Source organism: Zingiber officinale, chromosome 8B, assembly GCF_018446385.1.
Source record: "Zingiber officinale cultivar Zhangliang chromosome 8B, Zo_v1.1, whole genome shotgun sequence".
Classification (NCBI taxonomy): domain Eukaryota; kingdom Viridiplantae; phylum Streptophyta; class Magnoliopsida; order Zingiberales; family Zingiberaceae; genus Zingiber; species Zingiber officinale.
In genome coordinates, this window is record NC_056001.1 from 73,046,977 (window position 1) to 73,066,134 (window position 19,158).

Genomic DNA, 19,158 nt, shown 5'->3' on the forward strand with positions numbered 1-19,158 from the left:
TTTTGAAGGTCCTTCTTGCTGAAGCTTCTTTTCCTCCTGGTGAACATCTTCCTTACCAGGTTCACCAGGTGTTCTTCATCTTCAGAGTTCTGGTCAGAATCTTCTTCCGGTTCAAACTTGTTCTTCTTTTCTTTTGAGGAACCTGCAAATAAAGCTACACCTTTCTCGACCCTGGCGTTAGTTTGCTCATGCAGTTCTAATTCACAGAAAAGTTCATCTAATTTTAATTTAGATAAATTTTTAGAGATCTTGTAGGCATCTACGATAGATGCCCACAAGCTGTTGGGTGGAAAAGCGTTTAGGGCATACCTTATTAAGTCCCGGTTCTCCATTTGGTGCCCTATTGCGTGGAGTCCGTTGAGAATGTCTTTGATTCTTGCGTGGAGTTGGTTGGCCGTTTCTCCTTCCTGTATTTTTAAGTTAAAAATTCTATTTAAGAGCAAGTCTCGTTTTGTTACCTTAGAGTCGCTCGTTCCTTCGTGCAACTTGATCAGTTTGTCCCACAGCTCTTTAGCATTTTTATGTGGTATGACCCGGTTCAGTTATTCTCTAGTTAATTCACACTGTAATGTGTTGATTGCCTTGTTCTCTGTTGATGCCTTCTTCTTTAAGTCTGTTGTCCAATCTTCTGGATCCAGTAGATTCCTGGAACTGTCTACTAGTATTTTGTAGGGTCTTGTGATGCTCAGCCACTGGTCGAAGTCTGTCTTTAGATATACTTCCATCCTCTTCTTCCAGTACGGGAAATCATCCCCGTTGAAGAGGGGAGGTCACACAATGCTGAAGCCCTCGATCTGCGACATTTTTAATCTGCACAAAAAAAATATAGAGAGGTTCCAAGACTTGGTCTTGGATTAGTAGAGTGGGAAGAATTAAATAAAAATAACTAAATTGGTGTTGCACCAATTTAGATTTAATTACAACGGAAAGAAACATCCAAAAAGGTAATAATACTAGTTTGGATCTTTACGAAAAACTAAAATCTGGAAAAAAAAATTTAAAAAGCAAATCACCCCCTTGTCTGATTGGTGGTTGCACCAAATCAGAGCGGTACCTGCTCTGATACCACTTGTTGGATCGTAGACATTCGATAGAGGGGGGGGGTGAATATTGATTACGAAAATTCTTTCGAAAAGAGTAAGCGCAGCGGAAAAGAAAGAACACTGCTAACACAGAATCTTTTTACTTGGTTCGGAGCCTGTGTCGACTCCTACTCCAAGGCCCGTACTCGTTGAGTACTTTCGTTGGGCAATCACTAGCAATTCGAATATTCAATTACAGAGTTTAAGTATAGAAAAGCTAGAACAAGAAATACCGAGAATTGTGAAATAAGAAAGGAACAGACAGAGCTTTGTCGGAGATCTTTCGCAGCGTTGTAAGAGCACAGGAGAGCAGGTTTTTAGTTCTGAGTTGTTGTTGAAGCTCCACCCCTGCCCCTTCTTTTATATGAAGCTCAGGGCACCCCGGATCCCTTCCGGGCACCTTGGTGGGACGTGGTAGGTCCAACCAGTGAGCTCCACATGGTGACGACGCGTTTGGATAAAAGTTGCCTCCCGGGCGCCCGGATCCCTTCCGGGCGCCCGGACCTCTGGGCGTCCGGATCCCCTCCGGGCGCCCAGACCTCCTTTCTCTAGAAGACTTCTTCTCCTACAAGACAAGTTTAGTCCGAGGCAAATATATAATTTATAACCTGCAAAATAGAGTCTAAGTTCAGTTTATAGTTTGACAAAAATAGTATGATTTAAATTTCGTCTTTCCGAGACCGGAATCTAGTCATAATCTCGACTTAAATATCTAAAATGGATCTAAGACGGATCGACGCCTAATGTTCCCTTCCCGGGAATGCGTCCTCACAGTCACTCCCTTTAAGTGACTTACCTTTACTCACCTGCCAGACGTCCGGTCAGCCCTTCGACCAGTCTGGACTTCTCGCCAGCTACCCGGTCAGCCCGTCGACCTAGCTGGACTTCTCGCCAGCTATCTGGTCAGCCCGTTGACCTAGTTGGACTTCTCCCCAAGCGTCCAGTCAGCCCGTCGACCTGCTTGGACTTCATGCCAGACATCCGGTCAGCCCGTCGACCTGTCTGAACTTATCCTACACACTCGGTCAGAGTGTTAGATCACGACAAACCTAACTTAACCTGATTTATCATTCATCAAAACCTGAGTTAGACCGTTAGTGCTAACTACACCAACAAATACATCACCAGATATATCTAATGCGTAGAAACCATTGCATAAAGTTCCAATGAAATAAAGTGTTAGAGTGTATACTAAAAGTCTAGCTTTTGTAAACATTATTTTGAAATAAAGAATCACATTGGTCAAAAATGTCTACATTTATATGCTAAGCATAGTTATTCAATTAATTTATATTGTAGATAACATGGTGTGTGGTGTCACACACAGAAGATCATGTTATCAGTTCTTTATAAATTATAAATAGTAGCTCATGACTAAGATGGATAGGAATAAACCATTGAAATAGTCATAGTGTAATTTGGTATTAGTTTATCTTGACTAATAAATTACACTAGTACACTCTAAGTGTATTGAGTAGGATAATTTAAGATAGGTTTTTTTTATATTGACTTAATAAAAGAACAAGACCTTAGTTATTATGGAAGTATGTGCTCTTAATCCTAATATAATAACAAGCGCATATATTTAGTATTTATTTCTTTAACTTATCAAAGGGTGAGATTTATCTCGATAAATCAAAATGCCCGATAAGTTGGGAAATGATATTAGTTATAGTGTGTGTTGTTGATTATAGAAGGAAACTGTGTCCTAGTAATCTAGGTTGATAATGTCCCCAAAAGGAGCTCATAAGGATTGTCATGTTAAACTCTGCAGGTGGACTTAGTCTGACATGACGATAAGGTTGAGTGGTACTACTCTTGGACTAAGATATTAATTAAAGAGAGTTGCCAGTAGCTCATTTAATTAGTGGACATTCGACATCTTAAACACAGGGAGACTAACACACTCATAATAAGAAGGAGCCCAAAATGTAATTTGGGATTGGTGCGGTAGTTCAATAATAATTCTTTAGTGGTATGAATTATTATTGATGAAATTAAGTTGGGTATTCGGGGCGAACACGGGAAGCTTAATTTCATCGGGAGACCAAAACCAATTCCTCCTCTCGGTCCCTATCGTAGCCTCTTGTATATAGAAAATTATACCCACCGCATACCCACTTCTTACCCACCCTTAGGTGGCCGACCAAGCTAGCTTGGAGCCCAAGCTAGGGCCAGCTAAAGCAAAGAGTGAAGCCAATTTAGGGTGGCCGGCCAAAGCTTGGATCCCAAGCTTAGGTGGTCGGCCACTAGAAAATAAAAGGGATTTTATTTAAAATCTTTTCTTATGTGGATATCATGGTTTTAAAGAGAGAGTTTAAAATTTAAATCTTTAATTTTATAGTGTTCTACAAAAGATTAAGTGAAAGATTTGATATCTTTCCTTATTTGTAGTTAAAAGGAAGATTTTAGTTTTTGATAAAACTTTCCTTTTTTGTAACCATGTTCATGATTTAAAAAGAGAGTTTTAAAATTAAATATTTCCTTTTTATAAGTTTCTACAAAAGATTAAGAAAAGATTTGATATCTTTCCTTATTTGTAGATTGAAAGGATGATTTTAATTTTAGAGAAAACTTTCCTTTTTGGAAATTATCCACGTGTTTTAATAGAGAGATTTTAATTTATAAAATTTCCTTTTATAACCAACCATGAAGGGAAAAAATTATTTGAGAAATTTTTATTAAAAGTTTCTAGAAATAAATTAGGAAGTTTTATTCTTGTGTTAAAACTTTCCTTGCTTGAAGCTTTGAGGTGGCTGGTCATGTGGATTTAAGAAAAGGAAATTGGTTTTAATTAATTAAATTTTCCTTTTCACACTACAACAAAAACCTTCATAGACATCGGTTTTCCACCGGTGTCTATTTCATTTTCGACCGATGTCTATGAAGCCGATGTTAAAAGTCTGCCATTTTAGACATCGGGTTAAAACCGGTGTAGTATCACTTAACGACACCGGTTTTACAGCGGTGGAAAACCGATGTAATATTAGTTAATAACACCGGTTTTACAGCGGTGGAAAACCGATGTAATATGTATATTTTTTCACAAATTTGATTTCCGAAACCATGAAAAACCGACAATAACAAAAAAAATACACAAATATTCACAAATTATACGAATATTCTTCATTCAATAATATCCATAAAATACACAAATATTAAAAAATTATATAAATAATCTTCTTAGAACAATATCCATAAAATACCCAAACATTCTTTTTACATCAAAAGCTAGCTAATAGATATACTATCCCTAACCATTAATGGGTACCCCACGGAGCAGTAGGCCTCACTTCCTGTCCAGATCCAACATTCAATCCTTTCCCTAGGTCCCATAGCATAGTTCAGTGGTCGGCTCTGAAGTCCTCAGTGGTAGAAGTCCGACCCCATTCTCCTTTTCTCGTTCGCTCCTCCCTTTTCCCAGTCATCCCTCTTCCCTGTCATCTGTGCAATTAGTTTATAAATTCAAATAACCAGAACACGAGAAAAATATACATATTCAATGACATTCAATAAAATATATAATATAGTTAAACAAAGTGAAGACCTTGACAAAATTAAGACTCCAATGGTTTAGTCATGCATATTGCATAGAGTTCAATTGAGGAGTAAGAACTAAGAACCATATAGCTGACCAAATAGTTAGCAAAAATATGGGTTCATTGATGTTGATAATATATTTCTCTGTCCTATTTACTAATAACCACCTGATATGGGTTCATTAAAAAATTTTGTCATATTTTGTCAAAATTAGAATCAACTAGCTATAGACTGAAACTGAGCCTAAGCAGAATCAGAATCATAAACTTCCTAAACAATCTTGGGCATCCTACAATAGATTATCCAAAAGTTGCAGAACAAAGTTGTAAAAAGTAGTAAAAGATTTGCAACTCTTATTCGATGCATAATAACAATTTTGATTTTGACACACGAGGCATTAACACCTGTTTTAACTTGACGCTATCTACTTGATAAAGTCAAGAAAAGACATTTACCTTCACTTCGATCCTTGAATCCTCGAATAATACATGCAAGACTCCAAGGCCTTCCACCAGAGCATTCTTTTGCTCCACCTTTTAATATGCCATTGTGTTGCTTCAGTCTGAGAATATGTCATCTTTTGTCAAACAATGGGAAGGGTTTCACTTACATATGCACGAATCTATATATTCATCAACAACATCTTCCTGCCAAACGAATCTAATGAAGGTAAAGGCACACAAATAATACAAAAAAAAATTCTTCTGAGTGTGTGTTGATAAAATATGGCTACGCACCTTAAAAGTCCTCATATTTAACAGAGAAACTTTTCCACCTGATGCAGACGTTGCATAAGAGTCATTCTTAGATAAAGAAATACAAGCAGTTGCTTCTTCTGGATTGTTATCACTCCTTTCATTGGGCATAAAAATACCATTTGGTGGCTGACGGGGCTGAGGAGCAACAGATGCAGTTGACTGAACAAGCAAAGCAAACAATCAGCACTAGGCTTATAGCAAATAGATAATTTCTTACAACTGTTTCTTTCTGACCTTGCCCGATGGATTTCGTTCATCGCACGACCACTGCCAGAGTTTATGCACTGCATTGGAACCAAGTGCTAGTAAACTGCATCCAGAAGAAAAACTGCATTGGAACCAAGTGCTTTGATTTTACCATCAGTTGAAGTTGAGAAGAAAAACTTCACAGATAGAAATAATGAAACACTAGAAATATATAATTCTATTTCTGTCCAGTATACTGTTTCTGTCCAGTTGAAGCATCCCACACCTATTCATCATGCAACGGAACCTGTTAAGAACATACAATTCTTCTTGTACAATCTTCTGACTGATCAACCACATGGTTTTACTCACTTTAATTGCCTTGTCATTGCCGCAAGTGATGATCGAGAGAGTCTTCTTGGGATAGGAAAAGGCAATGTCATTAACACTGCCTATATGAGCATCAATCTGCAGAACAAGATGTTATCATCATCATCATATATATGGTTGCCAAACACCATAACTATTAACTGACCTCCAAATGTTGTCGTAATTCTTAATTTAAATTAAAAGCATAGATCTGCACTAGATGCTTTGAAAATGCAACACCTATTAGTATCACAGAAGAATAACAAGAATTTTAGTTTGATGAACTTGATCAAAATAATCCAACTTTGTTTTTTTGCTTCGACATACCAAGAATAGAACCTTCAGGACTCCACAAGCATCTGTTGACAGATTAGAACAAAAAATACTTTGTTCACTACAGCAAAGAACAAAAAATGATAAAATCTAAATTAATAAAACACATAAATAAAGTCCAATTCGATCGAAAGCTTACCACATATACACAACTATGCAAGTGTCTGTGATTGGCTTCAATTCACAAAAGGGAATTATGTCATTGCAGTTAACATAGACTGTGCGCTCCATGCCAAACACAAAAGGGAATTATGATATCAAGTAACTGTGTCAATTAAAGAGCAAGTTGAATCTCAAGTAGATGTTGATGGTCCATTTGCTGCATGCTTACATTGAGAACTTGTTGCCTTTGCCTTGTCATCTCATTCCCACCCACGAGAAAGTAAGCAGTGTGCCTGAAAGCCAGCCTAAATAATAAAAATAATAATAGTATTCATATCATCAACAAAGGAAGACACGGTGTGGGTTGATATGTGCCTGAAAAAATTCATCATTTTGACTTTTGAATTAGGATCGATGCTCATGGTGCTATCGAGTGCTTGTTGCATGTGGTGCAACCACCTCTCAGCAGCTTGGTGTGTAACAGGGAATGGTGCATGTCGTCCGATCAGAGCTGGATGACCTGCAATAATGATTGATTCAAACGAAACCGTGTTGCAACAATTCAGCCAAAGGTTTCCCTTCATTACAGAAGCAAACTTAGAACTGGAATCTATAGAGAGAGATGGATGTATCAATTTCTTGTATATTTTTCAGATTTTTTCTTCTGTATCAGCTGAGTCCAGATACTAAATTGTTCTTATGATTTCCTTACCAAATGAATAAAACATGCCTTTTGTTGCATCAAACTCCATAATACTGGTCTAAATATAGCAGCATATCCACAAACTAAAATTAATTATTCATAATAAATTCAAATGCATGAACTCAGGTGTTTCAGTTATGTGACTATTTTTGATATAATCACATAACCGAAACACCAGAGATATGATCGGTATAACAATATCTCAGTATGCATCAAAGTAGGACACCAACCATTCTTGTACTTCCTAACCACCATTCTCCTAAAGGCTCAATGAACAAATCCTGAACACAAGGTGATTACAAAAGAGAATAGAATATTTAAGAGGTCATATGAAATTACAATGATACGAATATCATCACAATAATCAATTTGTGTAAGATTCTGATCATATAAAACAAATATAAAATGATAAATTTGGCAGATGCTAAATGATTTTGCTACTTTAAAAGGCGAAACAAATATTGCAAGTTTCAGAAAGAAGCTATCAGACATCAATAGAACAAGTTCCCTTCACCTTTCCTCTGGGAATACAGATTAGGGCCTCCCATCCTCTGAACGAGGAACTCGTACTGGTTCCAAATCGTGTCCTCCTTCTTCGAATTCGAAAAGATAGATCAGAACCCCACTCTTCCTCATCAACGAAAACCCTACCAACCATCTGTGTTAACAAAATCAGAGATGGTCATAATCAATCGAGCATCTACAACGGACGTAGAGGGCCGCGGAGGAAGAGGTAGGTAGATCGGCTCACCTGTTGTAGAAATTGGTTGAGAGATCGATGAAGGGTTGGATTCCGCCTAGGGTTTCGAAGAGGTTGGTCTCGTTGATGGTGAGGCGTCGCTCACTGCCACTTCGCTCGAGGATGAAGGTAGCGTATTATCTATAGCCTTGATAATTGTGGCGCCGACCCATTTTGACTTAACCCACCTACTAAACTATTGAAGATGAGGAAGAACTTCAGTAGCGACAATGGATAAAGAAAAAAAATTTCGGAATGTAAAGAAGGACTCCAACGATGACAGTGAATGTTGGACCGGAGATGGATGAAGGAAAAACTATCGGAATGCGAAGAAGGCCTCCTCTTCTCAACCAAATGGAGGAGTTGGAGGAGATGCGGTGTGGTTGGACGGAGAAGCAAGTTCGTTGTGTCTTGATCCTGATCGGGAGAGGATCTAGGAAGGGGGGAAGAGGGAGATGAGGTTGAGAGAGATGGTCGGAGGTTTAGGTTTAGGCTGAGAGAGATGGTCGGATGGTCGGATGGTCGGAGGTTTAGGTTTCGGTTTAGGTTATCGCGAGAGAGATGGTCGCGCGGAGGAAGGGGCGGGATAAAGATTTAGGTTTGGAGGGAATTCACAGTGTGCAGATTTTGGCTCGTGGGGAAAATTAAAATATTTTATTTGGGTTCATTAACATCGGATTTTAAAAACCGATGTTAAAATCGGTGTCTATTAATGAAAAAAAGGGCGCTCATAGACATCGCCTAAAAAATCGATGTCTATAAGCTAAAATCTACGCTCATAGACACCGGTTTTTAGAAAAACCGGTGTAAAATACTCAAAGACATCGGTTTTAGCCTAAAACCGTTGTTGTTCCACTGATGTCTATGAGAGATTTTGTTGTAGTGTCATGGCAAAGAAAATAAGGAAGTTTTTATTTAAATTTTTCTTATTTGCCAAGACCAAGGATTATAAAAGAGGGGGTAAGGGTGCCTTCATGGGTAACATCTCTATTCTATTTTCCTCCCTCTCTTCCTTGGTGGTGGTCGGCCCTAGACCTTGCTCTTCTCCTCTTCTCTTCTTCTTTAGTGGTCAGTTTCATCCCTCTCTTGGAGCTCTTGTTGGTGGCCGGTTCTAGCTTGGAGAAGAAGGAGAGAAAGGAGGCTGTGTTTCTAGCATCCCTTGGAGCTTGGTGGTGGTGGCCGAAACTCTTCATCTCAAGGAGGAGTGCTTGGCCGAAACTTACAAGGAGGAAGAAAAAGGGTTTGGGTGGTTCTCATCTCGGTAGATCGTTGCCCACACAACATCCGAGATAAGAAGAGAAATACAATAGAAGATCAAGAGGTTGTTGTTTACAAAGAAAGGTATAACTAGTAATTATTTTCCGCATCATACTAGTTTTTCTTTGTATGAATTCCAAACACAAGAGGCATATAATTCTAGGTTTCGAATTTGTGATTCGAGTATGTGTTTTTTTTTTATTTTTTGAATTTGTGATTTGATTGTTCCTTTTGGTTAAACCTATAGGTTCTTGTAACGTTGGAAATGCTCCTAAACCCATTTAGGTGCATAAGTTGTAACGACCCGCCTCCTACTGACTAGGCTGCGAGGCCGATCGCTACAGTTATGCTGTGCTAAATTACTATTGCGTAAAATCTGGATTTATTAAAATTTTACTAAACTGATTACTGTAAACTGAACTTAATATTCTAGGTGTACCTAGGAGTTGTACACATGCTAGGGAAGATAATCTATGCCTCTCGGATGGCCTGCTAGCTATAATCAGGCACTTCAATCGATCCATAGATCGATTGGGTTGTTGGATCGATCCCGTGATCGATCCAACTTGTTACTGGCACGGAAAAACTATCTGGATCGGTCGGCAGACCGATCCATATGCTCCCTCGCCTCTGTATGCGGCTGGATCGGTCTACCGAACGATCCAGATCAGTGAGGTCCGATCGGTCGGCCGATCGATCCAGGTGCGTACCGAAGCTCTCGTGAATAATGGATCGGTCGGTCGACCGATCCATACGCCAACTCTCTGTTGCGCATGGATCGGTCGGTGACCGACCGATGCTAACCCACTCTCGATCGATCCGATCGAGTTCGATTCGACCGAAACTCGACGCCGAAAATCTGGATCGGTCTACCGAACGATCCAGAGCACACCGATCGGTCGGTGAGCCGATCGATCTCACCGATCGGTCGGTGACCGATCGCTGGCGTCGTGCTCTCGTTAAGACAATGGATCGGTCGGCCGACCGATCCATAACAGAGGCCAACTCTGTTCGGCGCATGGATCGGTCGGTGGCGACCGATCCAAAGCTAACCCACTCTACGATCGGTGCAGACCGATCGAGTTCGATTTCACCAAACTCGATTTACGCACGAAACTCGATTTCGACGCCGTGCCAAAATCTCACATATGAGTTATACACTACATGAGAAAAATTCTAATGACATAAAACTAGTATTCTAAACTTAACATGATACATAGTTCACTGATTCATAGCATTACACAACTAAACGTGCATGAAAGTAAAACACTAAAGAGTTCTACGGTTTAAACTTGCTAAGTCCCCAAAGAATCTTTTATTCCAGTTCCTGCCACACACACCATCTCTGCATTGGCCTCCAGCTTCCTCTGCTAGTCCATTTTTCCCTTACCTTTATCTGCAGTATAAGGAAAATAGAATTTGTAAGCTTAAAGCTTAGTAAGAAACCAACTACCTCACTAAAACATGCAACGATGCAAACATGCTTTTAAAGAATGCTATTTGAAAACATGTACTGGCATGACATACTATGGTTGCAAGCATAAACTGAAATAACTGAACATGCATACTGAACATGGCATGACAACTAATCACATGAATCAATAAAGATAACTGATCTGAACATATAATAAGCTAAACTGTAGCTAAACTGATGCTGAATTCGAACTCAACTAACATAAATAATTTTGAGCTTTGAAAACTAATTCATAATAAGTGAAAATACATAATCATGCTGTTTGGGCCCGGCAACTGTACTTGCTGTGCGCGCATCCCTAACTAGACCCGGGTTTGCAAGTCCCGAATTTAGTAGGGTTAACTAGGTTATCTAAACCTAGGGACGACTGTGGGAGTCCAACCCAATGGATATCTGATCCAGTACAGTGCCACTGAAAATAAAATACTGAATATAGATAACTGTTTTAACTTGCTGTTTCTAGGTTATCTGAACCTAGAGCTAGGTTGTCTGAACCTAGAGGCGACTGTGGGAGCCCACCCATTGGACCGTAGTCCCATATAAGCTAAAATAAACTGATTTACTGATTTAAATGCTTCTAATGCATTGAACTGAGCTATTAAAATGCCTAATTTGCATTTTAACTTAACTAGCTATTTTATCGAACACCTAGTGTGCCCCAACTCTCCCCTCTATTAGGGAGACCACTTCTAGGCACCCGACAACGTCTAGGAACCCCCACTGAAGAGGGAATACGTGTTCGGCCCATCTAGAAGTACTCACTAAATCCCTAAATCTGCGAGGAGGGTCAAATTCACCCTATGCGTCGATAAAAACTGCATATAGCTAAACTAGTGCGTATAAAACCAAACGGAGCTACTTATACTGTAGGTGAGGGGTTTCTTACCTTGTGTGCTAGATTTCTTACAAATCTAATCGCTAGAAATTCCGGTGGAGACGACTTCTCGACGATTCGCTCGCGTCCACGTGCTCTACTCGCGGAGGGGAACGTCCTTGTGCTGAAATCATCGCCAGAAAGTGACCTTGGGACTCTAGGGATGGAACCCTAGTTCTTCCCTTGTTGTGGCGCCAAGAGAAGGAGAGGGGAGAGGGGTTGGCGTCGGCGTGAGGGTTTTGGAGAGGGGTTGCCGGACCAAGTTCTAAAAATAAACCAAACCCCAACTTAAATTTCCTATTTATATTAAGTAATTAATTCGGCCAAACCAATTATAAATATAATTGATTCCCTTTCTTTTCAGCACGGCCTTGCTGGGTTCACCGGTTACTAAGGCTAACTAAAGGTTTAGCGGACCCGAGAGGTCCCGGGTTCGATTCTCGCTTAAGCCATTTTACTTTTCTAATAATTTTTGCTACTTCCGCTACTCGGAAAATACCGGAAAAATATCTAATAATTCCAGAAAAATCATAGAATATCCCTAAAATAGTTTTGAGAATTTTCGGGCGTTACAATCCCCCATACCTTATAAAAAGTTTATCCTCGAACTTAGAATAATTCTGGGTACTTCTGTCTCATGCTGGCTTCTGTCTCCCAAGTTGCCTCTTCTGCTGTGTGACTGTGCCAAATGACTTTGACTAATGGTACTTCCTTGTTCCACAATTTCTTAACTACTTGGTCTATTATCTGAATAGACCGACTATCATAGCTGAGGTTTTCCACCGGTGTCTATTTGATTTTCGACCGATGTTTATGAAGCTGATGTTAAAAGTCTGCCATTTTAGACATCGGGTTAAAACCGGTGTAGTATCACTTAACGACACCGGTCTTCGAATCGGTTATTAACCGGTGTAGTATCACTTAACGACACTGTTTCATCAACGGTGTAAAATCGATGTAATATTGTATGTTAATAACACCAGTTTTGGCAGCGGTAAATGACCGATGTAATATTACTTTATAACACCGGTTTTACATCGGTGGAAAATCGATGTAATATGTATATTTTTTAACAGCACAGATTTGATTTTAAAACCGACAATAACAAAAAAAAAACACAAATATTCACAAATTGTACAAATATCTTCATTCAATAATATCCATAAAATACACAAATATTCACAAATTATATAAATAATCTTCTTACAACAATATCCATAAAATACCCAAACATTCTTTTTACATCAAAAGCTAGCTAATAGATATCAAAATCAAAGTATAACATTCTGTTAACACATCAAGGTACAACTGTCTCAAATGTAATCTAGCATGCATTCAGCCCACTCGAACCGCACTTCATCAATTTCAACTCTGGAGTACTTGAGATTTGTAAACTGTAAAAACACATAAATAATATATTAGTAAATCAAGACCAAAAATCATAGTTGAAAAAGTAGTAAGAGCACCAAGTAACAAGATGACTAATTTGAATGCTTAAAAAGAGACCTATTCATCATTTATCTCAACCACATCAATGCTTACTTCAATGCTTGCAATAAGGATCTTCAGTGATTCACAAGGTATCAGAAAGTTGAATTTGCAGTTACAAATCAAGTAAAAGAATCATATTCAGCTGTCAAAAGATAACTAGGTCCATGCTCTTAGAGAGAACCATACAAAACAAAATGAAAGGTTTTGAACATAAAAAAAAAAAAAATGTTAGTCATGACAAGACTGAGATCACTCATCTATCTATCATTTCAACCTAATAAATTAGTTACTTTGGTTTTACAAAGTCTCCCAATTGTGTAGGAAGATCACAGAAGAATATTCCTGATAAAAGTTAACTTTCTTTAGTAGAAACAACCAATAGCGCTATAACAAATCCAGGAACAGCAACCAACCATTAGTCACTAATATATGAAGAGATTGCAAATGTAAGTGAACTTAAAGAAACAAAAAGAGCAAATAAAAATCAACTAGACAGCAATGGATCCAACATAAAAAATTGTGCAAAAACTAATAAATAATAATAAGGGTTACAAATCACTCCTACACAATCAGCACTACACTTGCTTCCAACTAAGAGAGCCTATAATTAAACAATCAAAAGTGTACCAATAATTCTCCTTTCTGATAAATAGCTGTAATAATAAATCAAAAGCATAGCATGTTGTGCTCATATAGCTAACAATAAAAGTGAAACAAAAAAATATAGCTCTTGGGAATTAACTGACACGTATGGTAAACATGACCACCAAATCAAAGATGAAGTGTGTGAAAAATACCTTTGGTTTCTCTTCCTCCTTTGGTTTCAGTAGCTCTTCCTTTGAAATAGCTTTCCCTGTAGAAAATAATTCAGTCACTCAGCAGTCAGAAACATGCAAATATAAAACTACAAAACCGATAGAATCTGGGCTTCCAAATGTACATGAAAAAAATTTCAAATTCAATGCTGTGTCAGAGAACTCAAACCTTTTGCATCACGATATACTGGTTCTGCACTTTTACCACTCAAACTAGGATCCAAGGATGCAAATCTGGGACAAAAAAACAAAGAATAGTGAACATATATATACCAGTCGTGAAGGCATACTCAGCCGATGTCGTATCCGTTTCCCAGTCCTTCCATCTGTGTATCTGCCCAAGAGAAGATTATCAATGCAAAGTGGATACTGCAACAGCTAAACTAAATCATCCTCAGGCAATGCTATGGAATTATTCAGAATGATACATAATGTAATCCACTACTCTGTCATTGCAGATTCACCTTTGCTCTTCCAAGGACCATTATAAGAGCACTATTTACCACATGAAACTCAGCCAAAAAGAAGATCAGAATGTGCAACTGGTGCAAGCCTGTGGCAGTAATCAGTTGCTCCTTTTCCTACAAGTGATCACAACTGAACATTTTAGTGAAAGCTTCTTAGATTTTGTTTACAATAGATTATTTTCAACCAAACAATCAGAGAATTGGAAGTTGCTGTGCACTACTCATTGGGGGGCATTCAACCACTGAATCACCAGCAGCTAAAATCCTGCGCTTCAGGTGTGACTCCGTCAGCACCAGCGCGAGCAGCCGCCTTTTATTTCTGCCAGTTGACTCTGCATCAGGGCGACATGGCAGCATAGAATCTGCAACTGCCTTTGGCACGCAGATTTTCGTGATCTGGTCCTGACTAAATGTCAACAGCAAGGAGATGAAGCCGAGAATCATCAACTCTGCGAAAACCACAATGGATCACAGAGTTACAGTAATTCATCTATTCCGGATACCATGCACGTCGAAAGAGTGCTCCAATTTAGGTATGAACTTTCTGGTTTTATCGGCTTTCACCTTCTCAAGAACTTCAAAAAGAGTTCTCTTTTGCCTCTTGATAAACCACTGACAACGAAGTCAAAGCAAATGTAACTGTCAGTCATATGAGAAAATTGAAGCACACTTCTCCAAAAAGAAATGGCAATACAATATATAGATAGCAGACAATAAATAATCAAACAAAGTTCACAAACTTCTAGAGGTAAATTGGAACATACTAGTAACACAGAAATGAAGCATATTATAATTCAATTATAATCAATTTAAATATGTTTGATGGTGTTAGTCAATAGTTCCCCCGAATTATTTGATCTAGGACAACACCAACTTGTGCCACTATGGTAAATGCCAACATCCTCCGCATCTACACATCTGACGGGAGTAGAATGGAAGGGGCTCCCAAAATCTGAGCATTCACTAGCTTTAACTCAGAGCAAACAATATGAAGGCACATAATAGTGAAGACCTTGTCAGAACTATTCTAAATGACCTTGACAATTGAAGTGATTTATAAAATACTACAGTCAACTCAAAAATCTAAAGTCAACCAATGTGAGTAACTATCCCAATGTCTTATCTTAATTGGAAGAGATCGCCGATTACATCATGAACCACAAACCAAACTCAAACTATTGCAGCACGCAAAGCGTAGTTCTTTCCTTTCAATTTCTTCATAGTAATAGTAATGGACACAACGGGGCTTGAAATATCAGTAATAGGAGACATTAAGGAGGTAGTCAAAGAGTTTGACTTTTTACCATGTACAAAGTACAAAATACAATGTACAAAATGTGACACCAAAGTTACAATGGAGATTAGATCAAGTGGTCAATGACAAATACACAACCTGATGGTGAATCTATTGTTGAAAGGATGAACCAAAATTGCACCAGTATCTTGCTGAACTTTCTCAGTAATACTCTCTCTTGATTGGATCGTTGATTCACTCCAGAAGATTTGACCACCATACCACCTGACATTCTCAACCTTGCATTTTGGAGCATTTTTCGGTATGACAACATATGCTGGGATTCCACGAAGCTTTGCAGCCAAAGCCACTGCTGCAGCATGGTTACCACTGCAATAAAAAACTATATTACCGACCTAAGAAAAAACAAGAATAACAAAAAACAAAGGCATACTAAAAATAAATCATATTATTGTTTGAAATTATATGGAGATAACCTGTTGTGTGTCAAAACGCCTTTGGCAGCTTGATCATCAGAAAGGGAGAATATAGCATTTGAAGCTCCCCTAATCTTAAAGGCTCCTCTGAAATAAAATTGATAAAGTTGCTAACTACTAAATATTCTGATTCTTCATAAATTGTTCGAGATAATTGCCTTATTCAAGATAGGATCTCTACCCTTTTTGAAAGCATTCACACTTGAAATACAACCGTTTGGAAGCTATAGAATCTAAAGACTTCGAGGTAAGCACTGGAGTTTCATGAATATATGGAGCAATACGGACTCTCGCCTCCCTTATGGAAGCAATATCAGCAGCATAGTTATCGTTTTTCACTTGTTTCCCATTGTCCATTAGACCTATCCACAGCAACAAATGCTTCAGTATGTTTTGCACGTATCTATATAGTTAATGGTAAAAATTGCACTTTTTCCAACTATACCGATGAATTTAAACAAGTGGTGAGAAATCCTAATCCACACACAAAAAAACTAGTCAACGATGACAGAAATCTACCGTAGAAAAGCATGTAACCAAAAAAAAAAAAATCTCATTCAGGCATTTCCACAAGTAACCTGCCTACCAAATTGATCCGGAGCTGATATAACGAAAACCGAGAGACGAAATGGAGAACATAGAAAAGAGAGAGGAGCAGTCGACCTCTAAGAGATAAACAGCGATCGTTGTTCTCCGGCGTGAAGTCCAGCGTCGGAGGAGGTTTCGCGGCGAGGAAGGTGCGGTGGCTCGCGGCGAGGAAGGTGGCTGGTCACGAAGAGGAGCTCGCTCGTGGAGAGGGCGGTGGCTCGCGGAGAGGAAGGTGGCTAGGGCTCGCGGAGAGGAGCTCGCTCGCGGGCGGTGCTTTTTTTGATGCGACGCGGCTTTTTTTTTTCTTCTTCCGCAGACTGGACCAACAAAAAAAACAAGCGAGACTGCGAGCAACGTGGCCGAGGTTTCACAATGCGGACGGAGAAGCAAGGGCGTCGATCTAGGAAGGAGAAGAGGCAGATGAGGTTGAGAGAGATGGTCGGAGGTTTAGGTTTAGGTTTAGACGAGAGAGATGGTCGCGTGAGGAAGGGGCGCGATATAGATTTAGGTTTGGAGGGAGCAAATTTTGGCTGTGGGAATATTAAAATATTTTATTTTGGTTCATTAACACCGAATTTTAAAAACCGCAGTTAAAATCGGTGTCTATTAACGAAAAAAAAGGCGCTCATAGACATCGCCTAAAAAACCGATGTCTATGAGCTAAAATCTGCGCTCATAGACACCGGTTTTTGAAAAAACCGGTGTAAAATACTCAAAGACATCGGTTTTTGCTTAAAACCGTTGTTGTTCCACTGATGTCTATGAGGGTTTTTGTTGTAGTGCAATCACCTGGGTGGCATCTGGGGTATGCTTCTTCAGCATAGAGACATGAAATACGTTGTGGACAGCTGACATTTCCTGGGGTAGCTCTAGCTCATATGCTACCTTGCCCACTCTTCTGTTGATAAGGTATGGTCCCACATATCTGGGACTAAGTTTGCCCTTCTTCCCAAAACGCATCACTCCCTTCATGGGATCTACTCTGAGGAACACTGTATCCCCGACTAAAAACTCTAAGGGTCTGCGCCGTGTATCAGCATAGCTTTTCTAGCGGCTCTGAGCTGTCTCTATCCTCTGGCGGATCTGCTGTATAGCTGCTGTGGTATCTGCTACTAGATCTGTCTGAAGTTCTAGTTCTTTCTGTTCACCACTCTCATACCAGCAGATTGGAGATCTACACCTCCGCCCATAGAGAGCCTCGTAAGGTGCCATGCCGATAGTGGCCTGATAGCTATTGTTGTATACAAATTCTGCTAAGCTCAGATATTTGCACCAACTTCCCTTGAAGTCTAGGGCACATGCGCGGAGCATATCTTCAAGTACCTGATTTACCCGCTCCGTCTGACCATCTGTCTGAGGATGAAAAGTTGTGCAAAATTTCAACTTTGTACCCAATACTGACTGTACACACTCCCAGAAGTGTGATGTGAATCTACTGTCTCTGTCTGAAATGATGGTTCATGGGACTCCATGCAGTCTTCCATGGAGTAGGATATCTTGATAGCTAAGAAGTGGGCTGATTTAGTCAACCTGTCGACTATTACCCGGATGGCATCAAAACAATTCGTGGTTCCGGGCAGTCCCACTATGAAATCCATAGAGATATCCTCCCACTTCCATTCTGAATCTGAATAGGCTGCAGAACTCCTCCTGGTCTTGATGTTCCGCCTTGACCCTCGACAGGTGAGGCATGCTAACATATCTGGCGATGTCTCGCTTCATCCCGCCACCAAAATGGTTCTTCAGGTCTTGATACATTTGGTGGAACCCGGATGCATCGCATAGGGAGTCTTGTGAGCCTCATCTAAAATCTGTCTCCGTAGCTCCTCCTGATCTGGAACACAGAGTCTGTCACCAAAATACAACACCCCGCTATCGGACACTCTGAATTCTCTACTTTCTGATTCTGCTAGCCCTTGCTTGATTTTCTGAATTTCAGGGTCCTGCTCCTGAGCTGACTGAATATCACCAAGCAAGGTAGACTCTAAGGTCATAGTAGAGAGCTGTCCAACGATGAGTTCAAGACCGAAATCTACGATCTCCTTCTGTAGGGGCGGTGACATGGCTGTAAGAGATAATAAGGTAGCACTGGATTTTCTGCTAAGTGCGTCGGCTACCTTATTGGCTTTCCCTGGATGGTAGAGGATGTCTATATCGTAGTCTTTGACCAGCTCAAGCCATCTGCGCTGTCGCATGTTCAGATCCTTCTGAGTGAAGAAGTACTTCAGACTCTGATGATCTGTATACACTCTGCACTGAGCTCCATATAAGTAATGTCTCCAAATTTTGAGAGCGAACACTACTGCTGCAAGCTCAAGGTCATGAGTAGGGTAATTCTTCTCATAATCCTTGAGTTGTCTGGAGGCATAGGCGATCACCTTGCCATTTTGCATCAGTACTGCTCCTAGTCCCAACTTAGAGGCATCACTATAGATGTCAAAGCTGCTGGTGTTGTCTGGTAGAGCCAAAATGGGAGCACTGGTCAATCTCCTTTTTAGCTCGCTGAAGCTGTTCTCACAGTCCTCTGTCCACTGAAATTTCCTGTTCTTCCTGGTAAGAGCTGTCAGTGGGGAGGCTATCCTGGAGAAGTCCTCTACAAACTCTGTAATATCCTGCTAATCCCGAAAGCTCCTGATTTCACTGGCGTTC

General features: G+C 39.7%; 1 protein-coding gene, 1 long non-coding RNA gene and 1 pseudogene across 2 annotated transcripts; all 3 read right to left on the minus strand.

Moving 5' to 3' along the window:
* Nucleotides 1-6,561: 6,561 nt before the first annotated feature.
* Nucleotides 6,562-10,089, minus strand: LOC122013966 (annotated as a pseudogene).
* A 2,667-nt stretch (nucleotides 10,090-12,756) lies between these two features.
* LOC122017258 lies at nucleotides 12,757-14,169 on the minus strand. The gene is made up of 3 exons (XR_006121310.1): nucleotides 13,893-14,169; nucleotides 13,706-13,761; nucleotides 12,757-12,811 (listed from the first exon to the last, which is right to left on the minus strand). It is a non-coding gene; the product is annotated as an uncharacterized LOC122017258 (long non-coding RNA).
* A 213-nt stretch (nucleotides 14,170-14,382) lies between these two features.
* On the minus strand, nucleotides 14,383-16,641 carry LOC122013967 (serine racemase-like). Its single transcript, XM_042570171.1, has 7 exons — nucleotides 16,585-16,641; nucleotides 16,103-16,283; nucleotides 15,922-16,008; nucleotides 15,584-15,814; nucleotides 15,367-15,436; nucleotides 14,694-14,802; nucleotides 14,383-14,639 (listed from the first exon to the last, which is right to left on the minus strand). The coding sequence occupies exons 2-7, from the start codon at nucleotides 16,276-16,278 to the stop codon at nucleotides 14,383-14,385; spliced, it is 930 nt and encodes a 309-aa protein (XP_042426105.1). The 5' UTR covers nucleotides 16,279-16,283; nucleotides 16,585-16,641.
* Between the last annotated feature and the right edge of the window lie 2,517 nt (nucleotides 16,642-19,158).